The sequence below is a fragment of the Pezoporus occidentalis genome, unplaced genomic scaffold (assembly GCF_034315485.1).
Source record: "Pezoporus occidentalis ecotype Australia unplaced genomic scaffold, CSIRO_AGI_Poc_V1 ctg93, whole genome shotgun sequence".
NCBI lineage: Eukaryota > Metazoa > Chordata > Aves > Psittaciformes > Psittacidae > Pezoporus > Pezoporus occidentalis.
In genome coordinates, this window is record NW_026916294.1 from 9,020,891 (window position 1) to 9,046,719 (window position 25,829).

General features: G+C 51.7%; 2 protein-coding genes across 5 annotated transcripts; one reads left to right on the forward strand and one right to left on the reverse strand.

Moving 5' to 3' along the window:
• PPP2R5D (protein phosphatase 2 regulatory subunit B'delta) lies at positions 1–24,723 on the forward strand. 4 transcript variants are annotated; one of them, XM_062605725.1, is made up of 16 exons: positions 1–141; positions 828–911; positions 7,334–7,532; positions 8,672–8,871; positions 9,245–9,355; positions 10,223–10,315; positions 10,697–10,827; positions 11,201–11,260; positions 12,126–12,234; positions 13,613–13,666; positions 15,846–16,016; positions 17,802–17,929; positions 19,739–19,840; positions 20,942–21,014; positions 21,426–21,542; positions 21,889–24,723. In XM_062605725.1, exons 1-16 carry the CDS (start codon positions 115–117, stop codon positions 22,024–22,026), a joined length of 1,797 nt encoding a protein of 598 aa, XP_062461709.1. In that variant the 5' UTR covers positions 1–114; the 3' UTR covers positions 22,027–24,723. The 4 variants fall into 4 exon arrangements, with proteins under 4 accessions (XP_062461709.1, XP_062461710.1, XP_062461711.1 ...); XM_062605726.1 differs by having other exon boundaries at positions 7,340–7,532; XM_062605727.1 differs by having other exon boundaries at positions 7,343–7,532.
• On the reverse strand, positions 24,601–25,821 carry MEA1 (male-enhanced antigen 1). The gene is made up of 3 exons (XM_062605734.1): positions 25,532–25,821; positions 25,333–25,453; positions 24,601–25,266 (listed from the first exon to the last, which is right to left on the reverse strand). The coding sequence occupies exons 1-3, from the start codon at positions 25,775–25,777 to the stop codon at positions 25,103–25,105; spliced, it is 531 nt and encodes a 176-aa protein (XP_062461718.1). The 5' UTR covers positions 25,778–25,821; the 3' UTR covers positions 24,601–25,102.
• Between the last annotated feature and the right edge of the window lie 8 nt (positions 25,822–25,829).

Sequence of the window (25,829 nt, forward strand, 5' to 3'; positions counted from 1 at the left end):
TGTTGATAGGCAGAGCGGCGCGGCTGGCCCAATGGGAACGGGGCGCTGCGGCCGGGCCCGGGCGCAGGCGGCGGCGGCGGCGGGGCGCGGAGCGGCCGGGGCCCAGCGCTCATCATGCCCTGCAAGCTGAAGAAGGAGAAGGTGCGGCGGGGCGGGATGGGCAGGGCTGCGCTGGGCGGCGGGTGTGCACCCCTCCGTCCCCTCCCGTCGGGCGTTGACCCGGTGCCCGCTTGCGCGCTCCCGCTGCCCTCCCTGCCCGCGGCCTATATCCCTCGGCGCCGACCCTCGGGCGGGGACGCGCGCGCGCGCGGGGCTGCGGCCGGCAGGGGGCGGGGGCGCGCGGGACGGGCGGGGCGGGTGGTGCAGGAGGGCGGCGGGGGCGCGCGTCGGTACCGGTGACACTCGTCCCCCCCGTCCGTCCCGTGCCCGGCCCCCCCCCCGTCCGTTCCGTGATCCCAGCGGGCGCAGCGCGGCGATGCCCCCGGTGCGCGAGGTACGGCCGCACCCGCGCCCCGGCCCCGCGGATCCACCGCAGCCGCCGCTCGGTGCGGGCCGGGCCACGCTCGCCCGCTGCGGCCCTGGCGGTGTCCGTGCGCCTTGCGGGCAGCCCCGGGGAAGGGCTGGGCGGGCGCGGGGGCCCTGTCACCCGGGGGGCATCGGGGCGGGCAGTGGTTCAGTCATTACCCTTCTGAGGGGAGGAGGGCCCGGAGCTGGGCTGCCTGCAGGGGTGGGGTGGGCCTGTGGCAGCGCGCCGCTGAACTCTGCAAAGAGCCGCCGTGATTCTGCACAAGGTGAAATGTTCTCTGAACGTCTTCTCGTCGTTTCAGGAGTCCCCGAAGTCTACCAAAAGCAGCACAAAGGCCGGCAGCAGCGGTGGCGGGAAGGATGGAGGGGCAGAGAATTCCGAAGAGGTAAGGCTTTCTCATCGGGTGCAGCAGTGTGCGTGAGGAGGAATAACATCTTCCGTTCTAACTGCTTCGTGCTGTTCTAGCACATAGTGTGTCACTGGGATTGTAAGGACGCAGAGAAAACGGTGGCCAAGACTAAAGTTAAGATGAAGTTAGTTCCCCTTGGAACTTGTCCCAAAGGAAATGATGGCTATGGAAGACAAGATGAGTCTCATGCCCTGCAGCCCTGCACAAAGAGGTTTGGCATGGAGCTGATGGTGAGCACTGCTCACAGAGGTGTGCAGAGGGTGACAGAGGTGGCTGCGGAGCGGAAAGAGCCACAGTTATCAAGAAGGAAGAAGCCTGACAGACAGGGATCATCTTCCTTGCTCCTGTCAGAGCAAAGCACAGTAAACTGTTGACACCTTGTGTCAGAGTGGGAGTTCATGAGGAGCAATAGAAAAGGAACATGTTCTTCTGAATTGTTTTCTGGGGGAGTGATATTAGGAAGGAATGGGTAGGACACGTGAAAGTATAGAGGTAAACTGCTGGAGATGAAATGGCTCTTTGATAGAACAGCCTTGTTGCTGAACACATTACTCACAAGAAGGCACAGTCTGTATTCCCAGCTGTGCAGAGTCTCACTCCCGGTTTGATGTTGCCAAGCTGGATGTGTTAGAATAGCATCAGCAGAATGTGATAACATGATATGCTGTGATTAGAATTAACAAAATGTGGGTAAACTAGAACTTTTCTGGTAGATTTGAGTATGTCCAGCACTCAAAACCAGCGTGGTTGTGGATTTTTGAGACTTGGCTCTGAAGAGTGTTATACGTGTGTCCAAGGGAGCTTGCATGTGTGTGTGTGTCATTTATTAATACTACAGTTTGGCAAATGAGTTATGCCACTTCTGTGTCCATTCAAGCCTCTGTGCTCCAGTCTTGTCTGCAACACGTGGCACTTGTAATGTGGAGGACTGAGGATAGGAGACATGTAAGGCTAAATCTGTACATCAGTGGGGTGGTTGTTGTCAATGAATGGTTATTTTGGAGTCTCCTTCAAAGCACAGACTTGTGTTGCAGAGCCTCAGAAGATGTCCCTGCTACCAGCCACTTGGTTTCAGGGTCTAAGCTATGCTTTTGGCCAACTTGCCACATGGCCAGCAAGAAATGAGAAGCTGAGTTTGCTTGCCTTGGAGCAGGCAACAGTTTTTCAGATCCTGCTTTTACATCCCGTCCTGATTTTGGCCTCTGCCCATTTTATTTTGTGTGTACAGCTGAAAACAGCTTGCTGGGAGAGCTGTCTGCCAGCTCTGAGGAAGTGAGAGGACTCCTCCATTGGCATCCTGGGGTCAGGCTTACCTTGTATTTATTTGGCACTCTTTGGCTGCTGAGCTCACAGCTCTGGGGAGAGGAAGGGACGCCTAGGGCTTGCAGTGCAAGGGTGATGGATAGCCTTTGAGAGAGCAGAGCAGTGATGACCCCATCCAAATCAGCACCGGGCTGTGGCGCTGCTCACCTGATTGCAAGTGATGCAGTAAGAAAGGAAGAGTAGTGCAGGCTACAAGCTTCCTTCTGCGACCTGAGATGGCACGTAATGTCTGGTCATGCCTGGGCGCAGGAGAGACTTAGAAGTGATGCGTCTAACCTTCCCTCCCACAAAACATATGCAGCCACTTCCTCATACTCCAAAGAAAATCCAGCCCTTCTTTAAGATGGAAAGCTGGGTCTCCTTTGATCATAGGAACAGAGAGCAGAGCAGAAAGGAGCCACCTCTGCAGGGTGCACTGCCACTGGTCTCTTCTCCCTTTCCCTCTTGAGCTTGCAGTGAAGTTTGTTTTCTCTGGGTGCTTTCCTGTCTCTGGACTGCTCTGCTGCAGAATGGAAGAGAGCTCTTTGCTTGATAAGAAGAAATGTATGCCAGTTTGAATGCGATTTTCCTGCTCTTCAGGAAGAACAGAAAGGTATTTTGACTTTCACATTGGGGGACTGTGAGGAATTAGGTAATGTGTGCTGAGAGAGAGACTCCTTCTGTGTGTCAGAAGCAGGAGGTGGTTTGACTCATGAAGCACCAGGAGTGGTGTTGCCTGGTGGGGTTGATGGGCTGAGCCTAGCCTGGATGCCTCTGATGCCATTGTGAGAGTTTTGTGCCCTGTAAATTCCTCCATGGAGTTATGGTTGGTTGGTTGCCTCTTTTAGGGTGAAAGTTGTGTGCACCAAAGGGAATTGTCTTTTTTCTTCAGATCACAGTAGGTGCTTAATGATCTTGCAGCAGGAGAACAGCATTTGAGCAGCCCTTTTCCAGTATTCACTTTGCTCCTTGGAGCCCTAATTTATCCTGGTCCAGAAAGCTGTGACTTGTTTTGCAGGCAAGTTGTCTGGCTGGTGGAATGAGTCGGTTGTTGAAGAGCAGCTCTGGTCTGACACACCTGAGCAAGTGGAGCAGACAGGGACCTCCTATGGGGATCTCCCTATGGCTGAGGGGGATGAACAGGCTCGGAGCCAGTCCAGAAACCCTTAAGCAGAGTGCTTTGTTCTCTGCACTGAAGGAGCTTTTAGTGGAGCTGATCTGGAAGGGCAGATATGTTCAAAAACAGCTGCATCCCCATGAGGGAAGGCAAGTGTTTGAATTCCCTCCTAAGTACAGGGGTAGCGCAGTGCTCTTTTAGATGCCCATCTTAGGGTGAAGCTGTCTGAGGTGAAAAGCCAGCAGAGCTTGGCTTTGGAGTGGAAGGTGGGTGGGGGCAGTTTACTCAGGAAGAGACAGGAGCAGGGGAGGAAATCATGAAAGCAGGGGATGGGAAATAAAAAGGTTTGTTTAGTTCATTCCCTCTGGAAAATGATGAAAATATGAATGGAGAGAACTCCTGAGTGTCTGTTTAAGGAGAAAGAAAAGGAATGATATCAGAGACCAAGGCAGATTGAATGAGAGGATGAGAAAGAGTTACTCTTCCTGACCAAAAAGCCTGGGAGAGGCAGCTGGGTGGGGAGGAGAGTTAATGACCTGGAAGTGGGAGCAGGGATTAGCAGCAGCAGTGAAGAGGAGTTGCGCTGCAGCCTGGAGGGCAGCTTGGAGCCTTGCTGATGAGATCTGCAGCTCTGGGAGAGGGTGCTCCTTTTCACTGAGCTGCTGTATTACGTGTTTTGCAGATATCTCCATGGGGCTTGTTACTGCGGTACCTGAAATTCATTATTCAGAGACAGGCGTTACAGTGTGTTGATGTTACTTGTGAGGCAGAGCTGGCTTTTAATAGGGCGCTGTGTAACAGCAGACAAAGAGAGCAGGTACTGACTTGAGGGATGGGAAGGGAAGAGTCATCTGAGGAGGAGGAGGAGCTGAGAGCAGATCTGGGCTGAGGAGCTCAGCAAGCGGGGGATGCTCAAGGGACCAGTGAGGCAGAAGGGCTTTCCCAGTGGCGATGCACCCAGCTGTGGGAGGAGAGCCTGCAAAGGTGAGGTCATACGCGGGCAGGAGAGCAGAGGAGAGGCTGGCACAGCTCAGGGTGGCTGAGGGGGGGAAGAGGGTCTCTGTTCCTGGGAGCCCAGGGTGAAGAGAAATGACACAGAGCAAGCCCAGGGCCTGGGGCTCATTGACATGTGCCGGCAAGTTCCTAGCAAGGGAATGAGAGGTGGTGGGGACCAGTGGGGAGGAAGCACTGTGGAGCCAGGGAGCCTGTGCTTGGGGGTGTTTGAACGTGGTTGTGACTGGGGCTGGAGGCAGGAGTCGCTGCTCCACTGCAGCAGGTGAGGTGGGGCTGCTGCTCTGTTCTCTGGGCAGCTCTTCACGGGCAAACAGTGTTCTCCCAAGCCTTGCTGTGAGGAGGTGGGCCTGAGCCCTGCCTGTCGGGAGGGGGCTGAGCCTCATCAGGTTGGTGTGCTGCAGCCATGGAGTGGTCACCTGGTGTTGGTGTCAGGGAGGCAGTCTGTGGGGTTGATAGCTGTGCGTTAAGAGGAAAGCTTTCCATTCTAGAAACAACCCTGTGTTCTCAGGGGTGGAGACTTCAGGGAAGAAAGTGATAGGAAGCTCAAAATGAACCTCTGGATTCATGAAGCTAAGGTAGGAGGGCAGAAGAGCAGGCCTGCCACAGGAGGCACCTCTTGAAAGCACATGTTCAGCCTGATGTTAGAAAGTCCATATAGAAGTGACCTGAATGCCTCTGAGCACGGCAGCCCTCCCCCATCACTAGATTTTCTCTAGCAAACTCAGTTGTGTGATTTTTGCATGTGTATTTCTGTTTCTTGAGTAGTTCTATAGCAGCTAAACCTGAAGATGTGCTTGGTCTCTCTTCATGCCTTCAGCTGTTGAAAGCTGTAGAAGCTGGTGGCAAGGACTTTTCTAGAGCCCCGGTGAAGGCAGTGTGGCCACAGCCTGTTAGCCTGAAATACACAATACACACACCGTACTCAGAACTCTGCCTGTGGCTTTTCTAGGTGTGTGGGGAGTGCACAGGCATGTCCTGACAGCTTCGATCACCCATGTGTCCTGGTTCCATCAGTGTTCCCCATGAGGCTGCTGGTGCATCTTTTGTTTCCCTCTGTACCATCTTTTCTCATCATTCAGAGTTTGCTTTTATTCCCCTTGGAAGGAGACTATGTAGAGGACTAACCTCCCAAAGAGCATGTGGGCAGCATCTGAGCGTCTCACATTGCCCTGATACCCAAACATCTGGGTGAGGAATGAACAACTCGTTCTTGTCAGGTTGTCAAAAAAGATTCAGCCTGGCTAACTGAGTTGAGCCCACTGTTCAGGATAGCTTGCTTCCAATTTGTATCCTGGGCCTCCTTTGTCTGACATCACAACCTCATCCTGTTCTCTCCTCATTGTGGAACAATGCTGCTCCATGAAAGAAATCAGATCAAATCTAAATTGAAGAGAGTTCAAATCTTCTTATCTCCCCCAGCCTTGGCTTGGAGCTGAGTATGAAGCAGAACTTCTTAAGATTTCCTTCAAGCAAAGCCAGACCAGAACAGAAATGTTTCTGATTTCTGGTTCAAAGTAAGGGCTTGACAAAATAATTGGTGTTTTGTGTTGGGCACTGTTTTGCACAGGGAGTCTTTGCACAGTGTCTCCTTGTAGGCAGCTTTCCCTATTCCTACCTTGCTGTCTCCCTGCATGCTGTGGGTACAGTAACTCCTGCACTGTGGTGCTGTGCTTCATGTCTTTGGAAATCATCAGGCCTCAGCGCAGGGTAAGGACTGTGCAGGGCAAGCTGCAGCTCAGCTGCTGCTCACAGGAGGAGACTGGTTATATCTCATTTGGAGGAGAGCTCTAATGAGCTTCTGCACTGCTGGTGCTCTCCCTCAAAATTGGTGTTCTCAAGGGGTGTGTTTGTACTGCTGTGCTGTATGTGGCAGCTGGGAGTTCATGGGGGAAGGGAAAAGTGATGGCCAAGGATTTCACCATGTCTGCTCCCCATCCATTGCACTGTCCCTGTTGTGTCCTAAATAGGTTCACCTTGCAGCTCCTTGGCTTTGTGCACCAGTGGGAAGGATGTGGCAAAGCTGAGGAAGGGAGCGCTGCTGGGCTCACACAGCAGAGCCAGCGTAGGCTGAGTGCTGTCTGCAGCTAAGCCCTCTGCTATAGGCATCCTTGTGGGTTGTTGCCCTCTTCCACATTAAGTTTTCCATGAGTTGTGTTGGTTACTGAGCCATTTTGGGCCAGGTGGAACTGGAACCAGCAGAGCTTCAGCGAGGTCAGAACAGAGCTAAGCTAAGCAAACGCTAGCTTGAGTTTCTGCTGGAAACAAGAAGGTGTTTCTGAAGGGCTGATGTGGAAAAAGCAAACTAAGTCCAGAGAGCAGCAGGGCTGAGACAAGGTGGAAATGGAGGGAGCAGCTAGGGTGGGTTGGGAAAGCCTAAGCTTTGGATATGGCCTGTGTGGTTTGTAGGCTCCTGATCTATGCGTGCAGCAGTGATTTTAGCAGTATTCACTGTTGCCTTCCCAGGACCATCCTGTCTGCTCTGTACTGCATGCTCCTTTGATTTTCCCAGGTGGCTTCCTGCACAAGGATAAGGAGCATCTCGCTAGTTTTCAAAGCTTGCTTGCTGTGGACTGGACAGTGCTGTGATCGGGGTCAGCAATACCCTGACTTTTCTGTTTGGGCCACAGAAAGTTCTTATTTCTGCTTTTATTTTGTGACAACAAACACCTGTCACTCATTGCAAGGCATGGATTTGCTGTCCATATCCCTAGAAGCTGCCGTGCCATAAAGCTCTGGTGTCTTTGTGATGCCTCACAGCCATGAGTAAACCCGATGTTCCCTTTGCAGGTATGATACAAATGCAACCAGCGGGTCAGGAGCCCTACAGGAGCGGATGAGATGCACCAAACTGCAAGTGCAGCAGCGGAAGACGTGCCTGGTTTCTTCAGTGCACGATGCTGACGGTGTCTGATGGCTCATGAGGCTTGTAGCTGAAAGCTTATGGGTTGTTTTATTCTCTTCTCAGGAACAGCAGCAGCAGCAGCAGCAGCAGCAGCCGCCAGCTTCAAATAAGCGGCCCAGTAACAGCGCTCCCCCCCCAACCCAGCTGAATAAGATCAAGTACTCCGGGGGACCCCAGATTGTGAAGAAGGAGCGCAGGCACAGCTCTTCCCGCTTCAATCTGAGCAAAAACCGGGAACTCCAAAAGCTCCCAGCCCTTAAAGGTAAGGAAGCTGCCCGGTGGGGTTGACCTGCATGGCAAGCTACACCTGCTCCAGGCAGAGTTTGGTGGTGTGACACCTCTTCCCAGTGTGACCTTGCCAGTGTCCTGCCAGCAGTGCAGCCAGGATGCTCTGGGAAAGCTGCTTGGCTTGGCAGTGGGTTGAGGATCAATGATGGATAGCCTCAAAGGAAAGGAGAATGTTCATTGTGAACGTCACTGTTTACCTTCCCATTTGAACTGATTTAAACCCTTGTGTTAATATGTGCTTAGGATTGCCTCAGGTTCTTCAGCAGGTTGTGTAGGAAGGTGGTGAAGTGCAGACACCCTTGTGCAGTCTCTTGTTTCTACATCCACCTGTTCCCTGGAGAGGACCAGGCCTTCTCCTCCTCCTCCTGGTGTTTCCATTGCAAATTATGGTAGTGCTGTTGAACTTGTCCACCTTCAGGCAATTACCCAACATTAGTCTACATAATGGTGCAATTAAACATGACTTAAGTGTGAACAAGGAGAAAGCATTTTCAGCAGTCACTCAGCCAGACCCTTTGCTGACATTGCCCACAGAAACAGGCAGGCCTTTTTGGAAGAGCAACTGCCTCGCAGCTCAGCAGCTACTCTGCAAGCAAAAGGTTAAGTTTACCTGACTGGCCTTAGCAGTGCATAGTTCCCAATGGCAACATATCAAAAAGAATGCTGTTAATATAGGGCCTCTGCCACCTTGGCCCCTCTCTTCTGGGCTGCTCTCTGGGAAGAGGATTAGCCTGCAGTGTGCTCTGTCTTGCTCCCTTTGTGCCTGAGGTGTAGGGCATGGGTGTCCCTGGTCTGCGACGGGAGCTAGTTAAGTGAGTTCTTTCTCCAGTGCACCTTGTACTGCGAAGGGATCAGTGCTTATCAGATCAGAAACGGTTAGCATGTTTGATATTGCCTTATGGGATAGTTGCTCCAGAGGCCTTGCAATCCCTCTGTCTCCACTGTCCCATCTTCGTAGCAGGGATAACACTGCTTCTGCCTCCTCCCACCCACTCAAGGGGGACTGTGACAGGGAAGGGGGGAATGCAGGGCAGGGAGGAAACCACACTGGTACCTGGGCAAACCAGGAAGATGTTCTCCGTATCTCCAAGGCATTCCTGCTCTCTCTGACAGATGCTCCTCCACATGAACGAGAAGAGCTTTTCATTCAGAAGCTGCGGCAGTGCTGTGTGCTTTTTGACTTCATTTCTGACCCCCTCAGTGACCTGAAGTTCAAGGAGGTGAAGCGAGCAGGTCTCAACGAGATGGTAGAATACATCACTCACAACCGTGATGTTGTCACTGAGGCCATCTATCCTGAAGCTGTTATCATGGTAGGACATGGGGCTGCTGTGTGTGTCTGTCAAAGAAATGGGGACTGTCCAGAAGCTTGGGTGGGAGGAAAAGATAGGGATTTGTCAGGGAGAAGTCTGACCCCAGTTCTACCCATTCCTTATCATCTGCCCAACCACAGAAGAAGAAGCAGAGGGTAGAGGGTGACACTGTCTGGTGTCAAGGGAGGTGGAAGCTCTCTCTCATTGCAGAGTTCATATGCAGACTGTAACCCTGCTGCCTCTAGAGAGGGGTCTGTCTTCGGGCACAGCTATGGCAGATCACAGTCTGTTGCTCTGCAGTGGAGGATTAGCTATGGGAAGCACCATTGTGGGGTGCAGGGCTGTTACTGACACACCTTTTCACACACCTCAGTTTTCAGTGAACCTCTTCCGGACACTCCCGCCATCATCCAATCCCACAGGCGCGGAGTTTGACCCTGAGGAAGATGAGCCTACACTAGAGGCTGCCTGGCCACACCTGCAGGTGAGGAGGAAGAGGAGTGGGGGTAGACATCTGGTGGATGGTATCTCCAGGGAGTCAAGAGTACACGTAGTGCTGGTGCCTTCAAGGGGTCCTGGTGTGGGGACCAGGAGAGGCCAGGTCTGACACCAATGGGTCAGAGGTGGCTTGTAGGCAATGCAGGTAGCAGGGGTGTCCTGGAAACAGGCTGATGGCTGTGTGCCACGTTCACCTGCAGATGGCTGTAGTTCCACGTGGCCCTGAGGTAGGCTGGGAGTGACCTGAGAGGGAGGGAGCTGTGCTGTATTGCCTGTGTGAGAAGCAGTTCCCAGCAACGGTAATGTCCCTCCTGAAGGCTCAAGAGTCTTCTTCTGGGCTTCAGTAGCAGTGGAGATAGCACCCCTGTCTGCTTCAATGGTCCTCTCCTTGCCCAGCTCCATGGGAGGCACATGGAGGAAGAGGACTGCTTAGTGCCAAAGCAAAGCCTGTGCTTGCACCTCCTAACATCTCCTATATGCTTCTGTAATTCAGTTGTGTTAACTGGGGGCAAACATTTGACCAGAAAAGACAGGGAATCATAGAATCTTGGAATGGTTTGGGTTGAAAGGGACCATAAAGCTCATCCAGTTCCAACACCCTGCATGGGCAGGACCACCTTCCACTAGACCAGGTTGCTCCAAGCCCTGGAGCAGTTATGAGCCACCATCAGAGCAAGGGCAGCCGAGTTGATCCCACTGAGTGAGGAAATGGGTTCCTGTGTTTTCTGTGCTCCCATTCAGGCTTCCTGTCCTTTTCCCACATCCTTAAGGAGAAGGAAAACCTTTAAAACCTGAAGTAAACATTGGTGAGAGGATGGGGGCATTTCTGAGTGATCTTTCCTTCTCTCCATAGCTGGTGTATGAGTTCTTCCTCCGGTTCCTGGAATCACCTGATTTTCAACCAAACGTAGCCAAGAAATACATCGACCAGAAGTTTGTACTGTCTGTAAGTAGTCCTTGCCCCTGCCCCTGTGCACCACCTTTATGAAGGACACGCAGCAGGTTTTGGTCCAGGTGGTGTTCAGACAGTCCAGCTTCGTCAGCAGGTGCTTGGTGATGTGGGTTTTCTTTCTCCCTTTGTTTAGTCTTGAACGAGCAGCCAGAATTCTCTGTGCAGGGCAAGTGTGGTTGAGCTGTAGTCACTGGAACTCATCTCATTGTCCAGATGGAGGGGGGCGCTGGGGCCTTGCAGGGGAAACCCTGGGGGGACACAGGTTTGTAGAGTGTGCAGGCCATCACAGTGCCACTGGTGATTCCAGCTTGTGTTGATGTTAGTTTTGTGCAGGCTGGCAGCAGGCACACATGGACTGAATTTCTCTCTCCACAGCTGCTGGATCTCTTTGACAGTGAAGACCCCAGAGAACGAGACTTCCTAAAGACTATTCTGCACAGGATCTATGGGAAGTTCCTGGGTCTGCGAGCGTATGTGAGGCGGCAGATCAACAATATATTTTACAGGTGAGATGTCTTGTAGTGTCACTGGCCTAGTGAGTGAGTGGGACAATCAGGGAGGAAAATTTGGGGCACTAGGCTGTGTGTCTCTGATCCATACTGTGATTAGCAAAGTGACTCAGTTATGTCACACTACTTTAAGAGCAGAAGGGATGTGATATCACTGTCTTCAGTGCACACAGAGCATGTGTTGGGATGTGTGAGCTTTAGCTGATCTGGGGCCATGAATTTATTTGCTTCTCTCCCTTACACCTTGCCCTGTTGTCCTGGAGTTCTGTTAATTTGCTAGGAACCTCCCCACCTCCTGTGGTTTTCTCTCCTTTTGCTCATCAAACTGTATGCAGCATTTGGCGGTGACATCTCATTCTCTCTTCTTTAGGTTCATCTATGAAACAGAGCACCACAATGGGATTGCAGAACTGCTGGAGATCCTGGGAAGGTAAGAGTGCTTCTGGAAGTCTCAAAGGCCCCACAGTGAGTGATCTCCCAGCCCAGTGTGCAGCATGCATATCAGTCTGACAAAGCACAGAGCAGAAATACTCTCCAGCCTGTTGGGAAATGTGGTAGCCTTCTCCTCAGATGCAGTACTGTGAGCATGGAGGATTGCTCCACCTCTCACGCACACTGAGAAGAGACAGTTTACAGCTTCTATACCTTTATTATAGACATATTCATCACAATTCCCTGCAATGCTCACCCAGTTTCCTCATTGCCTATGTAATCTGGGAAGATAAGGCCATGGTGCAGGCACTGTGGGTTTGAGGAGTGGTCTCTGGGAGTCATGGTGGTCATTTGGGCAGAAATACCCCCACTGGTTTTATACTTCTATGGAAGTCCATTAGGTAAGGACACTGAATGTGTGTTTAGTCTTGCCAGTTACCTACATGTTCTTGTTTGGGCTAATTCATGACCCTGAGAGGCTTCTCTAGCAGTTTTCTTTCACAGCCGTTTGTCTGTTTCTCGGGTAATAAACCTTATTGACAGGAGGAAGGCCTGCAGTGGTTTGAGAAAGAAATCTGGTCCTCTTGTTGCATGACTTCCTTATCTTGAGAATCCTTGCATCCTTTGTCCATGTCTAAGTCTCAATACACGATGAAAAGCTTGTTTAATTCTTTGTCACTGTTCTATAGAGTAAACTCCAGCTGAGCATGGTGTGCAGCTTGGGCCCCAGTGACCATGCTTCTGGTGGGTGCTTTCTCCAAGTGACTAGTGAAAGCTAGGGCAAGCCACTGATTCTTTTGAGGTTAAAGATACTGGTTTTTTGCTGGGTAAGGTTTGTTAATGAGACTCTTGTTTTTTCTCAGTATAATCAATGGGTTTGCTTTGCCTCTGAAGGAAGAGCACAAGATGTTCCTCATCAGAGTCTTGTTACCCCTGCACAAGGTGAAGTCTCTCAGTGTTTACCACCCACAGGTGAGAAGTGCTTCAAGTTATATCCTTCAGAAGCTGTTGTTCAGGCTTGCTTATAGCTATTTTCGGATCTTCTACAATAAGGTGATGCACCTGGTTATGAGAGAATGGCTGTGCACATTGTCTGTTTGGACTTAAGTAAAGCATTTGACACTGTCTCCCAGTGGTCTCCTAGAGAAACTGCCTGCTCATGGCCTGGATAGGTGTGTTCTTCAGTGGGCTGGAAACTGGCTGGATGGCCAAGCCTGAAATGTGGTAAATGGCATTACATCTACTTGGTGACCAGTCACTAGTGGTGTCCCTCAGGGCTGGGGAAGGCTCTGGGGGGACGTTATCACTCTCTGCAGTTACCTGAATTGAGGTTGTAGTGAGATGGGGGTCAGTCTCTTCTCTCAAGGAGCAAAGGATAGGACAAGAGGAAACAGCCTCAATCTGCACCAGGGTAGGTTTAGACTGGATATTGGGAACAATCTCTTCCCCAAAGGGCAGTCAGGCATTGGAACAGGCTGCCCAGGGCAGTGCTGGAATCACCGTCCCTTGAAGTGTTCACAGACCATGTAGATGAGGCCCCCAGTGCCATGGGTTAATGGTGGCCTTGGCAGTGCTGGGGAATGGTTGGACTGGATGATCCTAAAGGTCTTTTCCAACCTGGTTGATTCTGTGGTTCTGTGATTTACTGGGCTGCATGACTGGTGTACAAAGCGCTTGCTGTGAGATGCTTTGGGCTCTGCATTAGTTCCTGTCTGTGACGGTTTGTCCCAGCCTTGTGGTGCCCTGGCCACACGTGTGCTTTTTGCCACTGGCTGATAGAAGGGTATCCTGCCATTTCCTGCTGACTTATTGCTGTGCCCTGCTTTGCCTTTTCATGCTGGAATTTTGTGAAATACTGGGGCCCCGCTGAAACGTGAGTTGAAATTGTGAGCTGCAGTCATCAGTGTGTGGTGTGTCAGCTGTTAGTCACCACCGAGATATGAACAGAAATCCATGTGCTGGGCTGCAAGACTGATATAGAGATTAATTGATTGCAATTTGGAGTACATAATAGAAGAGAAGATCAGGACTCAGGCTAGGAGGTCTTTCTGATAGTCAGGTTTGTCCCTTCCCCTTTTTGCAGCTGTGCTGACATTTGAATGTATTAGCTGGGGGCTTCTCTAGGTGGCTTAAGTTTTATTCTTTATGCTGCACGGATGTCCTGAGCTCAGGCTCTGCCTGCTTGGGCTTAAAGCCTTCACTTGCCATCAGAACTGGATTCAGAGCTGCAACTGCACTCGTTGCGCACACTGTGAAGGACATAATGTGACTTTCAGCCTAGGGTGGTGGTGGCACTTTAGAGTTTCCCAAGTGTACCTGAGATTAATCTTGCCATGTTTGCTTCCTACAGTTGGCGTACTGTGTTGTACAGTTCTTGGAGAAAGACAGCAGCCTGACAGAGCCAGTGAGTAACCTCGCTTAACCTTTCTGTGTCAGTCAAACCCCAAAAGCTTTTCTGCTTCTTTAGACTACAGCAAGGGTGAAAAAAGGCTGAAGAAACTGAGAGTCAGCTGGGTTGTTTACTGGGTTTGCCTTGTACTGTACAAGCAGAAGGGGCCATGCTGCTTATGTGCAAGTCTGAAAGCTTCAGGAAGGTGGGCTATAGTCTTCCTTTGTGCTTCGGATCTTGATGTAGCAGAAGGAACACTATACCAAGCTGTCCTTCCAGGGCAGAGCTTTCAGCTCGTGACAGATGCTGCAGAGACAAAACACATGGCCATGTGGTATCTGATGGAACCAGCATGAGCTTGTGGGGGCCCTGAAACAGTGATAGTTCACTCTGATAGTTCACTGTGGGGATGAGGTTAGGAACCTGGGACACAAAGGTCCCAGACAAGCCACCGTTCCTTGATGAAAGTATTCTCCTCCCTGCTCTTGCATCAGTTTGTTTCCTCCACAGTGTTAAGACTCCTTATAGATGCATTGGCCTTCAGGATGCAGTGCTGGGGAACAGACGGATCCAAAATGTGTGAGCAGTGTCGATGGGGAGCTCACATATTCCAGTTAGCCCAGACCTGCAGCGTTAACCAGGCTATGTGGCAGCTTGGCAGAGGGTGCAAGCAGGAGACGAGTGTTTCTCCACCCACTGCAGGCCAGGAAATGTCTTCTACAGTGCTGAGCTTCACAGCCTCAAAACAGCAGATGGCCAAAGAACACATGCTTGTGTCACTGTATGAGGGAGCACCAGAAAGTGTGAGCCTTCTCATGAGTAACACTAGCTGAGGTCGTTCTGTTCCCTGGCTGAAATGTGCGTGCTGGTGGTGAGCCTGGCGGTGCTCGGAGGAAGCTGGTCAACTGTTGCCAGCTTTCTGGCTCTTCAGCTCTGCGCAGTGCTGAAGCGGAGCTCCCAGCTTTTCCTTTAAGTGTGAGTCCTCCATTTCCTGTGTTCCCAGAAGCCTGCTCTGAAATAAACTGCATAGAGTAGCTTCCTGATCATGCTGAGTACTTCCTATGGCTGACATCCAGCCCAAAGCCTCCTGCCAAAGCACTTTCTGTAGGGTGAAGGAGAAGAGAGACAGAGAAATCCGTCAATACTTCTAGGATTCACTTTTCAGCCTATTGAAACAATTAAGCCCCATAGCTCGTCACTGCTTTCTGGGTAATGGGCCAGTGGCCCCTGAATTAGAGACCCACACCTGGTTTGATGCTGTGGAAAGCAGTGGGGTGACCCAGTTTCAGTGGGTGTTGTGTTGAGTCCCAACCAGACGTGTCAAGGCTGTATTGCCACAGGTCGTGTCCTGTTGAAACATCCTGCTTGTGAAGGTTTTGAATAAATGGAAAGAGGCCAGATCACTCACTAGGTCCACGCTTGCTTTGAGTGGGCCTCCCAGAAGCTTGCTCAGCAAGGCTTGATGTGGTAGCTCTTGGTTAACAGCAGTCTGAGTGACTGCCAGGTGAGCAAGGCCTCAGATGTGCTCAGTAGTGGCAGAGACAGACTCGACACACCTCGCACCGCCTTAGCTGTAGGAGAAATGATGTCTGAGTCACTGCAGCTGACTGAATGGCAGACCTGAGTAATGACAAACTCTGAGGGTACCAAACTGTTGGCTGAGAAGCCTGGAGTTGGTGGCAAAGTAATGCTCAAGATGTGTTTAATCTTGCTGTTGCATTGCCCACTGCTGTCCCTCCACTGCTGTAAACTTCCTCTTGAGTGCTGGCTTCAGGATCAGGTTGCTGGAGTACACAGAGTTTGAAAGAGCAGCTCCTACCCAACTCTGCAGTGTATTGAATAAGGATTCTTCAGTGACCTTCTCCATAGTGTTTCCAATTTTATTAGTTGCTCTCTTCCATCAGCCAGCCCACTCTGGTTTGAGCCTTCCATGCTAAGCTGTCTTTGGGGGAAAAAGGTGGTTCTAAGCTTTGTGATTGTAGTACAGAATCATAGCAGCCTGGGCGGTGCTGGTTAACATGGCAGAGTTTGGGTTTTTCTCTTCTTTCTTCCCTGGTAACCCCACCATGACTTCCTGAGAAAGTCTCGTCTGTAATTTGCTTCCTTCTGATGTTGCGACCAGACCCTTAAAACTGTATTTCACAGCTGGTGTTAACTGTCAGCCTCTAACACTGTCTCTGTATCCTTCATTGAGGTGATTGTGGGCTTGCTGAAGTTCTGGCCAAAAACTCACAGCCCCAAGGAGGTGATGTTCCTGAATGAGCTGGAGGAGATCTTGGATGTGATTGAGCCATCTGAGTTTGTGAAAGTCATGGAGCCCTTGTTTAGGCAGTTGGCCAAGTGTGTCTCCAGCCCACACTTCCAGGTGAGTCGCAGCTCAGGGAGGGGACAGGGCACCGGCTTATAACCCACTTTACATGCGAGGGTGCCACCACAGCTTTTGGGCTTGTCTTTGTGGATCACGGAGGTGTAAGCAGGGTGAGTATTGGGGTGACATGTGGTGGAAAGCGGTGAGAATCCTCACCACAACCACAGAGCAAGCTCATCCAAAGAGAAAACAAAGCGGATCGGTGGAGCCCTTCCTGCTGCTCTCTGCTTTTCAGCACCATCTACTGCAGCAGCTGGAGCTGGAGTAGAGGTGGTCTGCCTCCTGTTTTGGCTAGCAGACATAGAGGAGATCCACCCAGTGTCATCATGTTGCAGTAAGACCCAGCTGGCTGCAGTTTTGGAAGGAGGCCAACCAAAGAGCCAATGTAGAGAAGTTATGTTGTATTATTCTGGTGCTGGTTGCAAAGGGTGAGGTGTACTGAAGAAATGCCAGAGTCTGCTTCTTCCTTGTTCACACTGAAGGGGACTGGCTGTAGTACCAGGCTAAAACAATCTCTGTGGCTGGTAGTCAAGGCTTAAAATGTCAAGGGTGGTAGGACAGCAGTAGCTCCTAGCAGGTGTTCTTGGCTCGCTGGTTTTGGTTGCCATGAAGGGTGTCCAAGAAGAAGATAGCTTGCTGGTGAAACACAGGGCTGGCCCAGGTATGGCTGGGGTGTGAAATAGTGACATAGCCCCCTCCTGGAGTGAGTGTGACTGCACAGCGAGGCACACTGGCTTCAGCCTGTCTTTTGGTACAGAGAAATACAGAATCGTGCTTACAAGCCAAAAATGAGGTCAGTCTAGTGTATGTAAAAGATCACTGTTTCCTGGAAAGGACTGGGGGAGCCTGACAGAAACCAGCTGGACATGGATTACTGGTGTGGTGATGGGAACCAAAGGACAAACGTGACCTTTGGGTGTGGAAGGGCTTACAGTAGGGAGTTAAGGAGCTTAAATAAAGTAGGGTAAAGGCTGGAGGAGCGGCATCCTGTACTTGATAGCAGCCCTCAGCTGCTGCCAACTCTTTAAAAAACATGATTGAAAACCCCAGAGAAGGTGCAAAGACTTTGCAGCCTAAGAAAATTAACCCCAAAGGTGCCCCATATGGTCAGGCTGAAGAGGCTCCGTGTCTGCAGCTTGTCTGAGAACAGAAATAGGAGCTGGCTTCTTGGTAAGTCTGAACATCTTGGTGGGGAGAGTTTTCTCTGAGTGGATTGTGTGTTAATCTAGCAGACAAAGGCTTAACAAGATCAAAAAGCTGGAACCTCTTCCTGGGTTTTTAAGCCATCCTCAAGCTAGTGCTAAATGCAGGAATTAGCTTGGTGATCTGCATTGCCCAGATTTGTGGTTAAATATGAAGAGCTGTGGTTGAATCTATCACTATGTGGAAACTTGTTAGACTTGTTTGTCTCTTAAGAGCAGGGTGGCTGCCCCAAGATTTTCCATGTTTTCACCCTTACAATGAGGGGATGAATTATGGGCCTGGTGACTGAAGCATGCTTGAGAGCCTAGAGAGACTGTTGTGGGGAAGGCCAGAGAGGAACGGAAGGAATGGAGCTTTACAGAGAACAATCTGAGAAAATGAAGGAGACTTGGAGCTAGTCTGAGCTGGGACATGGAGTGGGTAACATTACTGTCCTCAAGTCTTGTGTAAAGGGTGTTGAAGTCATCGGTGCTCCTTGCCTGGTGGCAAGCTCTGGTCTCAGCACCGCACAGTCTCCCTGTGCGCCGCCAGTGTTACTGGAAGGAGTCTCTCCAAGTTTGGCTTTCTCTCCCACTGCAGGTGGCAGAGCGAGCACTGTACTACTGGAACAACGAATATATCATGAGCCTAATCAGCGATAACGCAGCCAAAATCCTCCCGATCATGTTTCCAGCACTCTACAAGAACTCCAAGAGTCACTGGAACAAGTAGGTCTTTCCGCGTCCCCTGGCACTTGCTGCCATGCATACAGGATCCCTTGACCTACTACCAAGGGGTCAGTAGTATCAGCATGGAAAAGTGCCACCGCAGACCTCAGTGACGTGTTTCTGCAAGGAGTCAGGACCTGCAGTGATCCACCTTGGGGCCGTTGAGTCTACCCAGAGTTTGGTGCCTGCATGTCACTAACGCTGCCAGTCTCTTGGAGGTGTGCAGGAAGTTTTCCAGCTGACTTCTGGCTGCTTGTTAACTAAGGATCACTCATATGTTCTCCATGACCAGAGACTTTGGCTAATGTAGTGTCTTAACTTCCTGAGTACAGGAAGAATGGAGACAGCAGAACTAACCAGGCACATGTCCCATGTGAAATCATTGCCCTCTGTGTCTGATTCCTCAATACTAGCCTGCTTTATGGTTCTCCCATCAACTTTTCTTCTGGCTGCTGCTTCAGTTGACTGCTTACCTGGCTAATTCAAGTTGTAAAACTCCCTTCCTTTTAATGAATTAGCTGAGAATACTCAGCCCACAGCTGAGATCCTAAAATCTTTCAGCAGAAACTACAAAAATAAGAATAAAGTCATCTTCCCCTATTCTAGAGGGTGGGAAAAAATGGACAATAGTAAATTCTAGGGAGACTGGGCAACTCCAGAGCTTAGGAGGATAGTCTGGTACCAAAGACAGGGTTGCAGACATGTTGCAGATAGGCACATGCATGCAGACATATGTGGTGTGTGTGCACAATATGCACATGTGTGTGCAGACAGATGCACAGTGACACACTGTCAATGTTAATGGCCCTTCTGATCAGAGTTCAGAAAAGGACTTTCATGTTCTTGTCTGAAACCCTTCACCAGTTCTGTTTCCTTCTTGCCCCAGTCAAAGTTCATGATTCTGCTGTTTCTGTCTTTCCTTCTTATCTCATTCCCAGTGATATGCCAGAAGTCCTGAAGGTGTTTTCCTCTTATTTCTCCTTGGTTTAGCCCTAGTAACATGTTTTAGGCCAGGCTGAATAATTCATATTGTCCTCGTCCTTCTCATGGCTCCTGTACTCCAACACTTGGTCAGACAGCCTGTGTAAAACCAGCAGGGCTGTAGCTCTCTTCTTTATTCCATCTGTAGAGGTGGTGAGGCACAGAGCTCCATGCACTGAATCTCTCACCTGTTGCCTCTGGGTCAGGTATTTCAGAGACAGCTTTTTATTCCCCATGAGCGTCCTTGTCCCAGAGAGAGCTCACGCACAGTGGGACCTATCTATAAACTGCTGACAAAAGTCAGCTTTTCTTCTCTGGTATTCTTTGTGATAGTTCCCACCTCTGCAGGGGCTGCTGAGTGTTTGTGTTTATAGCAGCTCAGTGACAAAGCTCATGAGCGACTGCAGGGCAGCCCAAACCAGTGACTGTGTATGTGCAAAGTGACCTGTGGGAGGCACTAGGGCTGGGTTAGGTAAAGCCCTCTTGAGAGCAGCCCTGTGCAGGTCTCTGGCATCCTTTTCAGTTTTTAAATACAAGAAATAAACGTGTATTTTTGCATTCATTAGTCTGAGCACAGTAGAGCAGACCTGCCCCAGTGGTATTCTCTTTATTCTGTGTTTCTTTTCCCCTGTGCCATACTCTTCTGTGTTTGTGGAGGGGGTTTTCCCATGCTAAGAGCTGGCAATGTGTGAAAACCTTTTGTCACATTGCTGTAGTACGTGAATTGCTGCTGCTGTTAGCTCTTGTCTGCACTACTGGTGCTAACTCAGGGCTGACGACCCAGAGGACCCCACCATGACTTGTTCTTCTTTCCCCATTTCTTTGCAGGACAATCCATGGGCTGATATACAATGCACTGAAGCTGTTCATGGAGATGAACCAAAAGCTTTTTGATGATTGCACGCAGCAATACAAGGCAGAGAAGCAGAAGTGAGTACAAGATTCTTGCCAAGTAACTTGAGCTCATGCTGGAGTCTCCTTGGTGTAAAGTAACAGATAGTAGATGCCAGTAGGCAGAGGGGAGATGGAAAGGTGGTGCAAATCATGCTGTCAAAAAGTAGGGTCCCTCACCAATAACTCTGTGGAGGGATGAGAAAAGGTAAAATGCGTGCCCTCATAAAAACCCTCTTAGTTCTGCTGGAGCAGGTAGTTTGGAAGAGAGTGACTGAGTTTTCTGGGTCATGAGGAAATAAATGGCAGTGTAGAAGATACTCAGCTTTGCAGAGATGTTTGTGCTCTTGCCAGAGGAATCCTGCTGCTTCAGAAGCACTTTTGTAAAGAGCTTTGCTGCGGTGAGCACATTGCATTTTCAATTTCCCAGTAATAAAGGTGAGAAAATACCTGGAATTTCAAAGAGCAAATGATGGGGATAAAAATCTGAGCTCAGCAAGTACCAGTACCATGATGCTGCAAAGAGGAAAAAGCTCCACATTTTCTGCTTCCTTGTGCTGGTTTTGGTGCCTTGTGAGCCGAGATAGTTCAGTAAGCAAGAAGGAAACTATTTTCTTTCCCTAGGTCTGTTTTCTGCTGACTTAGTGACATAAAGTAGTGCTGCTCACTCCTGGATGAGCCAAGGGGGCCACAGAGGTGGCAGTGGGGGGAGCAGGACTAACCCTTCCGGTCAGTGGGGAGCTCTGGGAGATGTTCAGTTGTTCTTGAGCACTACAAGGTGATTGCATTCAGCTCTGGGGCTCCCAACACAAGAGGGACATGGACCTGCTTGAGCAAGTCCAAAGGAAGGCCACAAAGATGTTTTCTGCTTGTGTTAAGATGATATTTTTTCCTCTCTCCAGTGCTTCTCTGACCAGTTATGCTTCAGAAAACCTTGTGTTGGGTTTTTATCAGGGTTATACATTTTGCTCTCCTAGATAACCAGATTTGGTAAGATGTCAAAAGCAAACGGAGAGTCTCTGAAGGACGGAGCAGCTCTTCCCCCTCGCCTGCACTTTCCTGCTGTCTCTTGCTTTTCCTGTGAGTGAAAGATGCACTTTCCCCAGGAGTTCACACTTTGTGCTTTCTCTCTTTCTGCAGGGGAAGGTTCAGGATGAAGGAACGAGAAGAAATGTGGCAGAAAATAGAGGAGCTGGCACGACTGAACCCCCAGGTGGGTAACAGCAGGGCCTAAGATGAATGAGACAAGAATGTGGGGGGTCTTGACCTACCTTCTCAGCTTGTGAAAGTAGGCTCTAGCACCTGATCTCAGTCCTGTGCACGCAACTGCAGTGGTGGTCCCTCCCTCCCAAAACACAGGGTCGTGGGGGTGCTGGTCATGTAATGCCTTATAGGGAGCAGGTACACGTTTATATGTGTATGGACTCCTCTCTCAGCTGTGGCTGTACACACATGGTGCCATGGCTCCTGCACTGGGTAGGAGAAGATGCTTCTTTCCTGTCTGTGTACCTACTGCTATCTCTGTGGGTGCCAGAGAAGTATGCTGTGCTGCGTTAAGATGCTGGGGGAGAAGGCTTGGTGTTGGGTGGCCTGCTGATTCTCCAGCTGTCTGTGTTGTCTGCAGTACCCCATGTATTACGCACCTCCACCATTGCCTCCTGTCTGCTGTATGGAAACGGAGACCCCGACTGCGGAGGACATACAGCTACTGAAGAAAACAGTGGAGACAGAAGCTGTGCAGGTGTGTAGGTGACATGGCGCCTTCCACAGCTACTCTCAGACCAGAACAGTCAGTCCAGGGTCCAGTTTCCAAGTGTTCTGAGGGGAAATGCCCCAACTCTCATCCCTGATCTTTAGATACCAACTCGTACTCTGAAGAGTGGGGTTTATCTCACCTTCCCGCTCTGGAAAAAAAGTGCAAGTGGGACTTCCCACCTCCTTTTGGTCTGTGTTTGGCTCTCAGCCTGTTCCACAGCATCTTGTGGTGTCGCCCAGTATATCCCAGAGCAGCTGGAGGCAGAGCATGGCGGGGCTGGAGGCGGGGAGGAGTTTTCTGCTGACTCCTGACTCCTTTGGTTTGTCTGCAGATGCTGAAAGACATTAAGAAGGATAAAGTTTTGCTGCGCCGGAAATCTGAGCTTCCTCAGGACGTCTACACTATAAAAGCCCTGGAGGCCCACAAGAGAGCAGAAGAGTTCCTCACCTCAAGCCAGGAGGCAATCTGACAGGCTCAGGAGCTGGCTCGGGAAGCTCTGCCCCATCCCTTTCCCCCAGGGGTCACGGAAACACACTCAGTTCTCATGTATAACTAAGGAATGAACATGGTGAGCTGTGCCTGTCCTCCACTCCATCTGCATCCCTCCAGGGTAGAGCTGGGTTTACGTTATAACTTGTATCTTACCACTGTCATGTCCTTCTGCTTTTCCTCCTTTCTTCTGCTTTTCCACCTCGGGTGTGTGTGCGTGAAGGGAGTCTGCCTGCCCTGCCATCGTGTCAGCCTGGGTAGGAGCTGCTTCATTCCCAGCTGCCACCTGATCCTTACTCTGCCTGGGAGCCAGACCCCACTGCCCTGGCTCTGCATTGGCCAGAGGTGACCGCGTGTGGCTCAGCGTGCTGCTGCGATCCCCAAGTGCCAAGGCTCTGCCGTGCCTGCCCTGTGCTGCCTGTGCAGCCAAGCCCTGCCGTGCTCAGGGGTTGAGCTGAGCATGGGGCAGAGTTTTGGGGAGGCTCTGCTGCCTCTCTGCCCTGCCTTGGGGTGCAGCTCTGCAGCTGGAGGGTCTTACATACACCAGAGATGTCTGCTTCCACCTTTCTTTTGCTTCAAGCCCCTTGTTCTGTTCCCCTGTCAGTGGAGTGGGGGTTCAGTGCTTTGCCACCCCCAGTAAAGCTGGGTGCAAGCACTACATACTATTGCAGCCCTCCCTTTAGAGCATCCTTAGAAGCTCTCCTGTAGGAAAGTGAATTCCTTCAGCTGTTTGTGTTGGTCCGTACTGACTTGTCTCCATCACGGTGTCTTGGGTTAATTGTGGGCCCAGAATTAGCTTCCTGCTTTGTAGCAGATGTCAGCCACTGACTTTGCTTTCTTCCTCTACCTGCTCAATTAAAATACTCCTGTAGCTCTCCCTTTATTGCTATAGCTCATCCTTTGCTCTGCAGTGGCCAGGGTTTCTAGGAAGCTTGTGCTGCTAAAATAATTTCTGCAAACTAGTGGAAGCAATGGATACACATCACGGGGCCAGGCTGAGTTTCTGAGTATTCAGTTGTCTCCTCTCTGTGATCAATGGCTTGGTGCTACTGCTGAACTGCTTCCATGGGTGCTCTGAGAGGAGTCCACCTTGCCCTGTCACTCTGGCACCTGCTGTGGCAAGAGGCCCTTGTTAGTTATCGTACAGTGCATCAGGGACTTCTTGTGCTAATTTAGCCTTTAGAGCACACTTGGGTGCTACTGTTATCCAGCTTTCTCCCTACCTTTTTTTGATGCAGACTCAGTGCCAGGCCAAGGTGCCACCTCAAAGGGGCCAGCTTGTGATAGCAGAGGGAGTCTTCCTCACTTCTTACCTGCTGCGCCTGCTTTCTTGACACATCAGCTTAAGTGGGCTTGCAATAGCTTAGGGGGTCAGTGCTGGTCTGATGCTGCTCTGCAGCATTGTGGGATGTTGCAGAAGGTCCTGGTGTTATCTTCTGTCCTCACCAGTAAACCATTCCCAGGTCAGAGGTTTGTCCCCTCTACTCTTACTGCTGGTGTGCAGCACATCTTTCCTGCGACCCAACCAAAGCTGGTTTTCCCCCGTGCATCCTGCACCCCATGCCCCCTTTGGCTCTCAGTTCCCCACAGTAAACATGCCATCACCTCTTGGGAGCAGCTGGCGAGCACAAGGATATGCGAGACCACCCTCAGCCACACAGGGCCCCACCACCTCCCCTCCGCTTCGCGCAACAGGCCAGTTCATCAGGAGACTTACCAGACACCTCAGGGAGGTTATTACTTATTTTGAACATTAGTTCAAGCTCATGGTCAGCTGCCAATCAATTACCTCATGCCTGGCACAGCATGTAGACATGCTCTGGGTGATGCTGGATGGCACACAGGAGCGGCAGGCGCCGCGGGGCACCGCAGGGACAGGGGACTGCTCAGTGTCCCCTGCAACAGGGCTCGGGCTGGGCAGGTGTCCTCCCGGGGCAGTACAGGCTTTCCCGATCTGTGTGCTTTGCCTTGCGTTACAAGCCACCACCTCCTTTTCCGTGGAGCCTGCGCACTGCTAGGCAGCAGCTGCTCTTCCCTGCCTGCAGAAGGAGCAGAGTTGCGGTGCACAGAGGCTGTCGCTGCCCTACTGATGGTCCGTCTCTGCTGACAGCCCCTGACCTGTGGCCAGAGGAACGGGCTGTGGCAGGACGGGTCCATGTCCTGGCTACATGCTGTACAGCTTCGATGTTCTCATAGCTTTGTGTGTCTTGTTCTGGGTCAGGGAACTTCTGCTTATCACCATTAGTTTCCTGCCTGTTCATTCCAGTGTCCTGGACACCTAAGAAGGGGACCATGTGAGAAAGGGGGGAACGTGTTCGCCCTCCCCACCACGTGTACTGCTCTGCGCAGACCTGTGTCTGCCACGCTGTGGCTGCCCCGTACTCAACCTTTGGGTTCTAGCATTAGTGCTGCTCATCTCTGCCTCTCCCCACGTCAGTCAAATGGACAGAACTGGAGCTGCCTCTTCCACTTCACCTGGCGCCCTCCTCCCAAGGGAACAAGCAAAACTAACTACTGCATCCACCCCCGGACACAAGTATTAAGCTGCTTACAGTTCATATGTACATATGGTGTACTTTATTTTCAGTAGAGCATTACATAGTATGAAAGTGTTGGATTTTGTACAGATGTCCCTGTATGTACAGAACTAAATAAAACTGATCTCTTGGAAAGACAACATTGGACTCCACCTCTGCTATTCCAACACACAGCCCCCAGCCTGGGGGGTCAGGCTTTAAGTGTGGAGAGGGCTTCCAAATCCAGTGTTTGTCCCAAGGAAGCCTGGGCAAAGTCAGCCAGGCCCCCTCCCTCCTCACACACACACTCAAATGTACAGAAACCCATGGCCAGGCTCCTCGGAGGCAGAGGAAACCAACACAAGGACATCACAGCAACTTACGTGCCGGCCAGAACCAGGAAGGACAAGCATGAAGGGAAGTGGGACAACCTGGGAGGTGGATGCTGGCCGGCCCTGTCGATGCCCAGCTCCAAAGCAGCGGGTGCTGCATGGCAGAGGGAGGGCCGGGGTTGGGAGCCCCTGCGCCGCAGCGTGCCCATCACTTCCACTCGGGCCTGGGAGCGCCGAGGCCGTGTCGGGCCTGCAGCGTGCGCCGCACCACGTCCTTCCACTGGTCCTCCGAGATCTGGCTGGCCCAGGCCGGGATGCCCAGGCTCGGGAGCTTCACGCCGGCCATCGTCCTCTTCACCAGCTCCACGTGTTCTGGGAACAGAGAGGCCGTGAGGCCGCGGCAGGGCACCGGGAGGGCGCGGCCGGAGCCGCCGTTACCTGCGTCCATGGGGATGGAGGTGCGGCTGCTCTGAGCCGCGCCGCCTTCCGCCGCCGCCTCCTCCTCTTCCTCCTCGTCCTCGCTGTCCGCCGGCGGGTCGGGCAGGTGCAGCCTCAGCATCTGCAGCGGGAGGCGGGCAGCGGGGGTCAGGCGCGCTCCGCCGGCTCCCCTCAGCCCCGGCCCGGCGCTGGTCGGTACCTGCAGCCGCTCCTGCAGGCCGGGGCCCGCCTCAGCGGCGGGGGGAGGCCCGTCGGCAGGGCCCTGCTCCGGCTCCTGGCTCAGCGGCTGGTACAAGTACCCGCCGCCTCCTTCCTCTTCCTCTTCCTCCTCCTCCTCCTCCTCTTCCTCGTCTCCGCTCCATCCCGCCGCGCCGTCAGGGGCCTCCGGCGGCCCCGGCTCCTCGGGACACACCCGCTCCGGTCCCATACTCCGCGGCCCCGCCATGCACCGGGGGAAGCCCCGGCCCCTCCCGCCGCCGCCCGGAAGCGTCGCCGCG

Coding starts and splice junctions, on each gene's coding strand:
- PPP2R5D (XM_062605725.1), top strand. CDS start 115: ATGCCCTGCAAGCTGAAGAAGGAGAAG. Junction 7,533..8,671: donor AAAGCTCCCAGCCCTTAAAG/GTAAGGAAGCTG, acceptor TCTCTCTGACAG/ATGCTCCTCCACATGAACGA. Junction 16,017..17,801: donor TCTCCAGCCCACACTTCCAG/GTGAGTCGCAGC, acceptor CTCCCACTGCAG/GTGGCAGAGCGAGCACTGTA.
- MEA1 (XM_062605734.1), bottom strand. CDS start 25,777: ATGGCGGGGCCGCGGAGTATGGGACCGGAGCGGGTGTGTCCCGAGGAG. Junction 25,454..25,531: donor GCCTGCAGGAGCGGCTGCAG/GTACCGACCAGC, acceptor CTCCCGCTGCAG/ATGCTGAGGCTGCACCTGCC. Junction 25,267..25,332: donor CTCCATCCCCATGGACGCAG/GTAACGGCGGCT, acceptor CTCTGTTCCCAG/AACACGTGGAGCTGGTGAAG.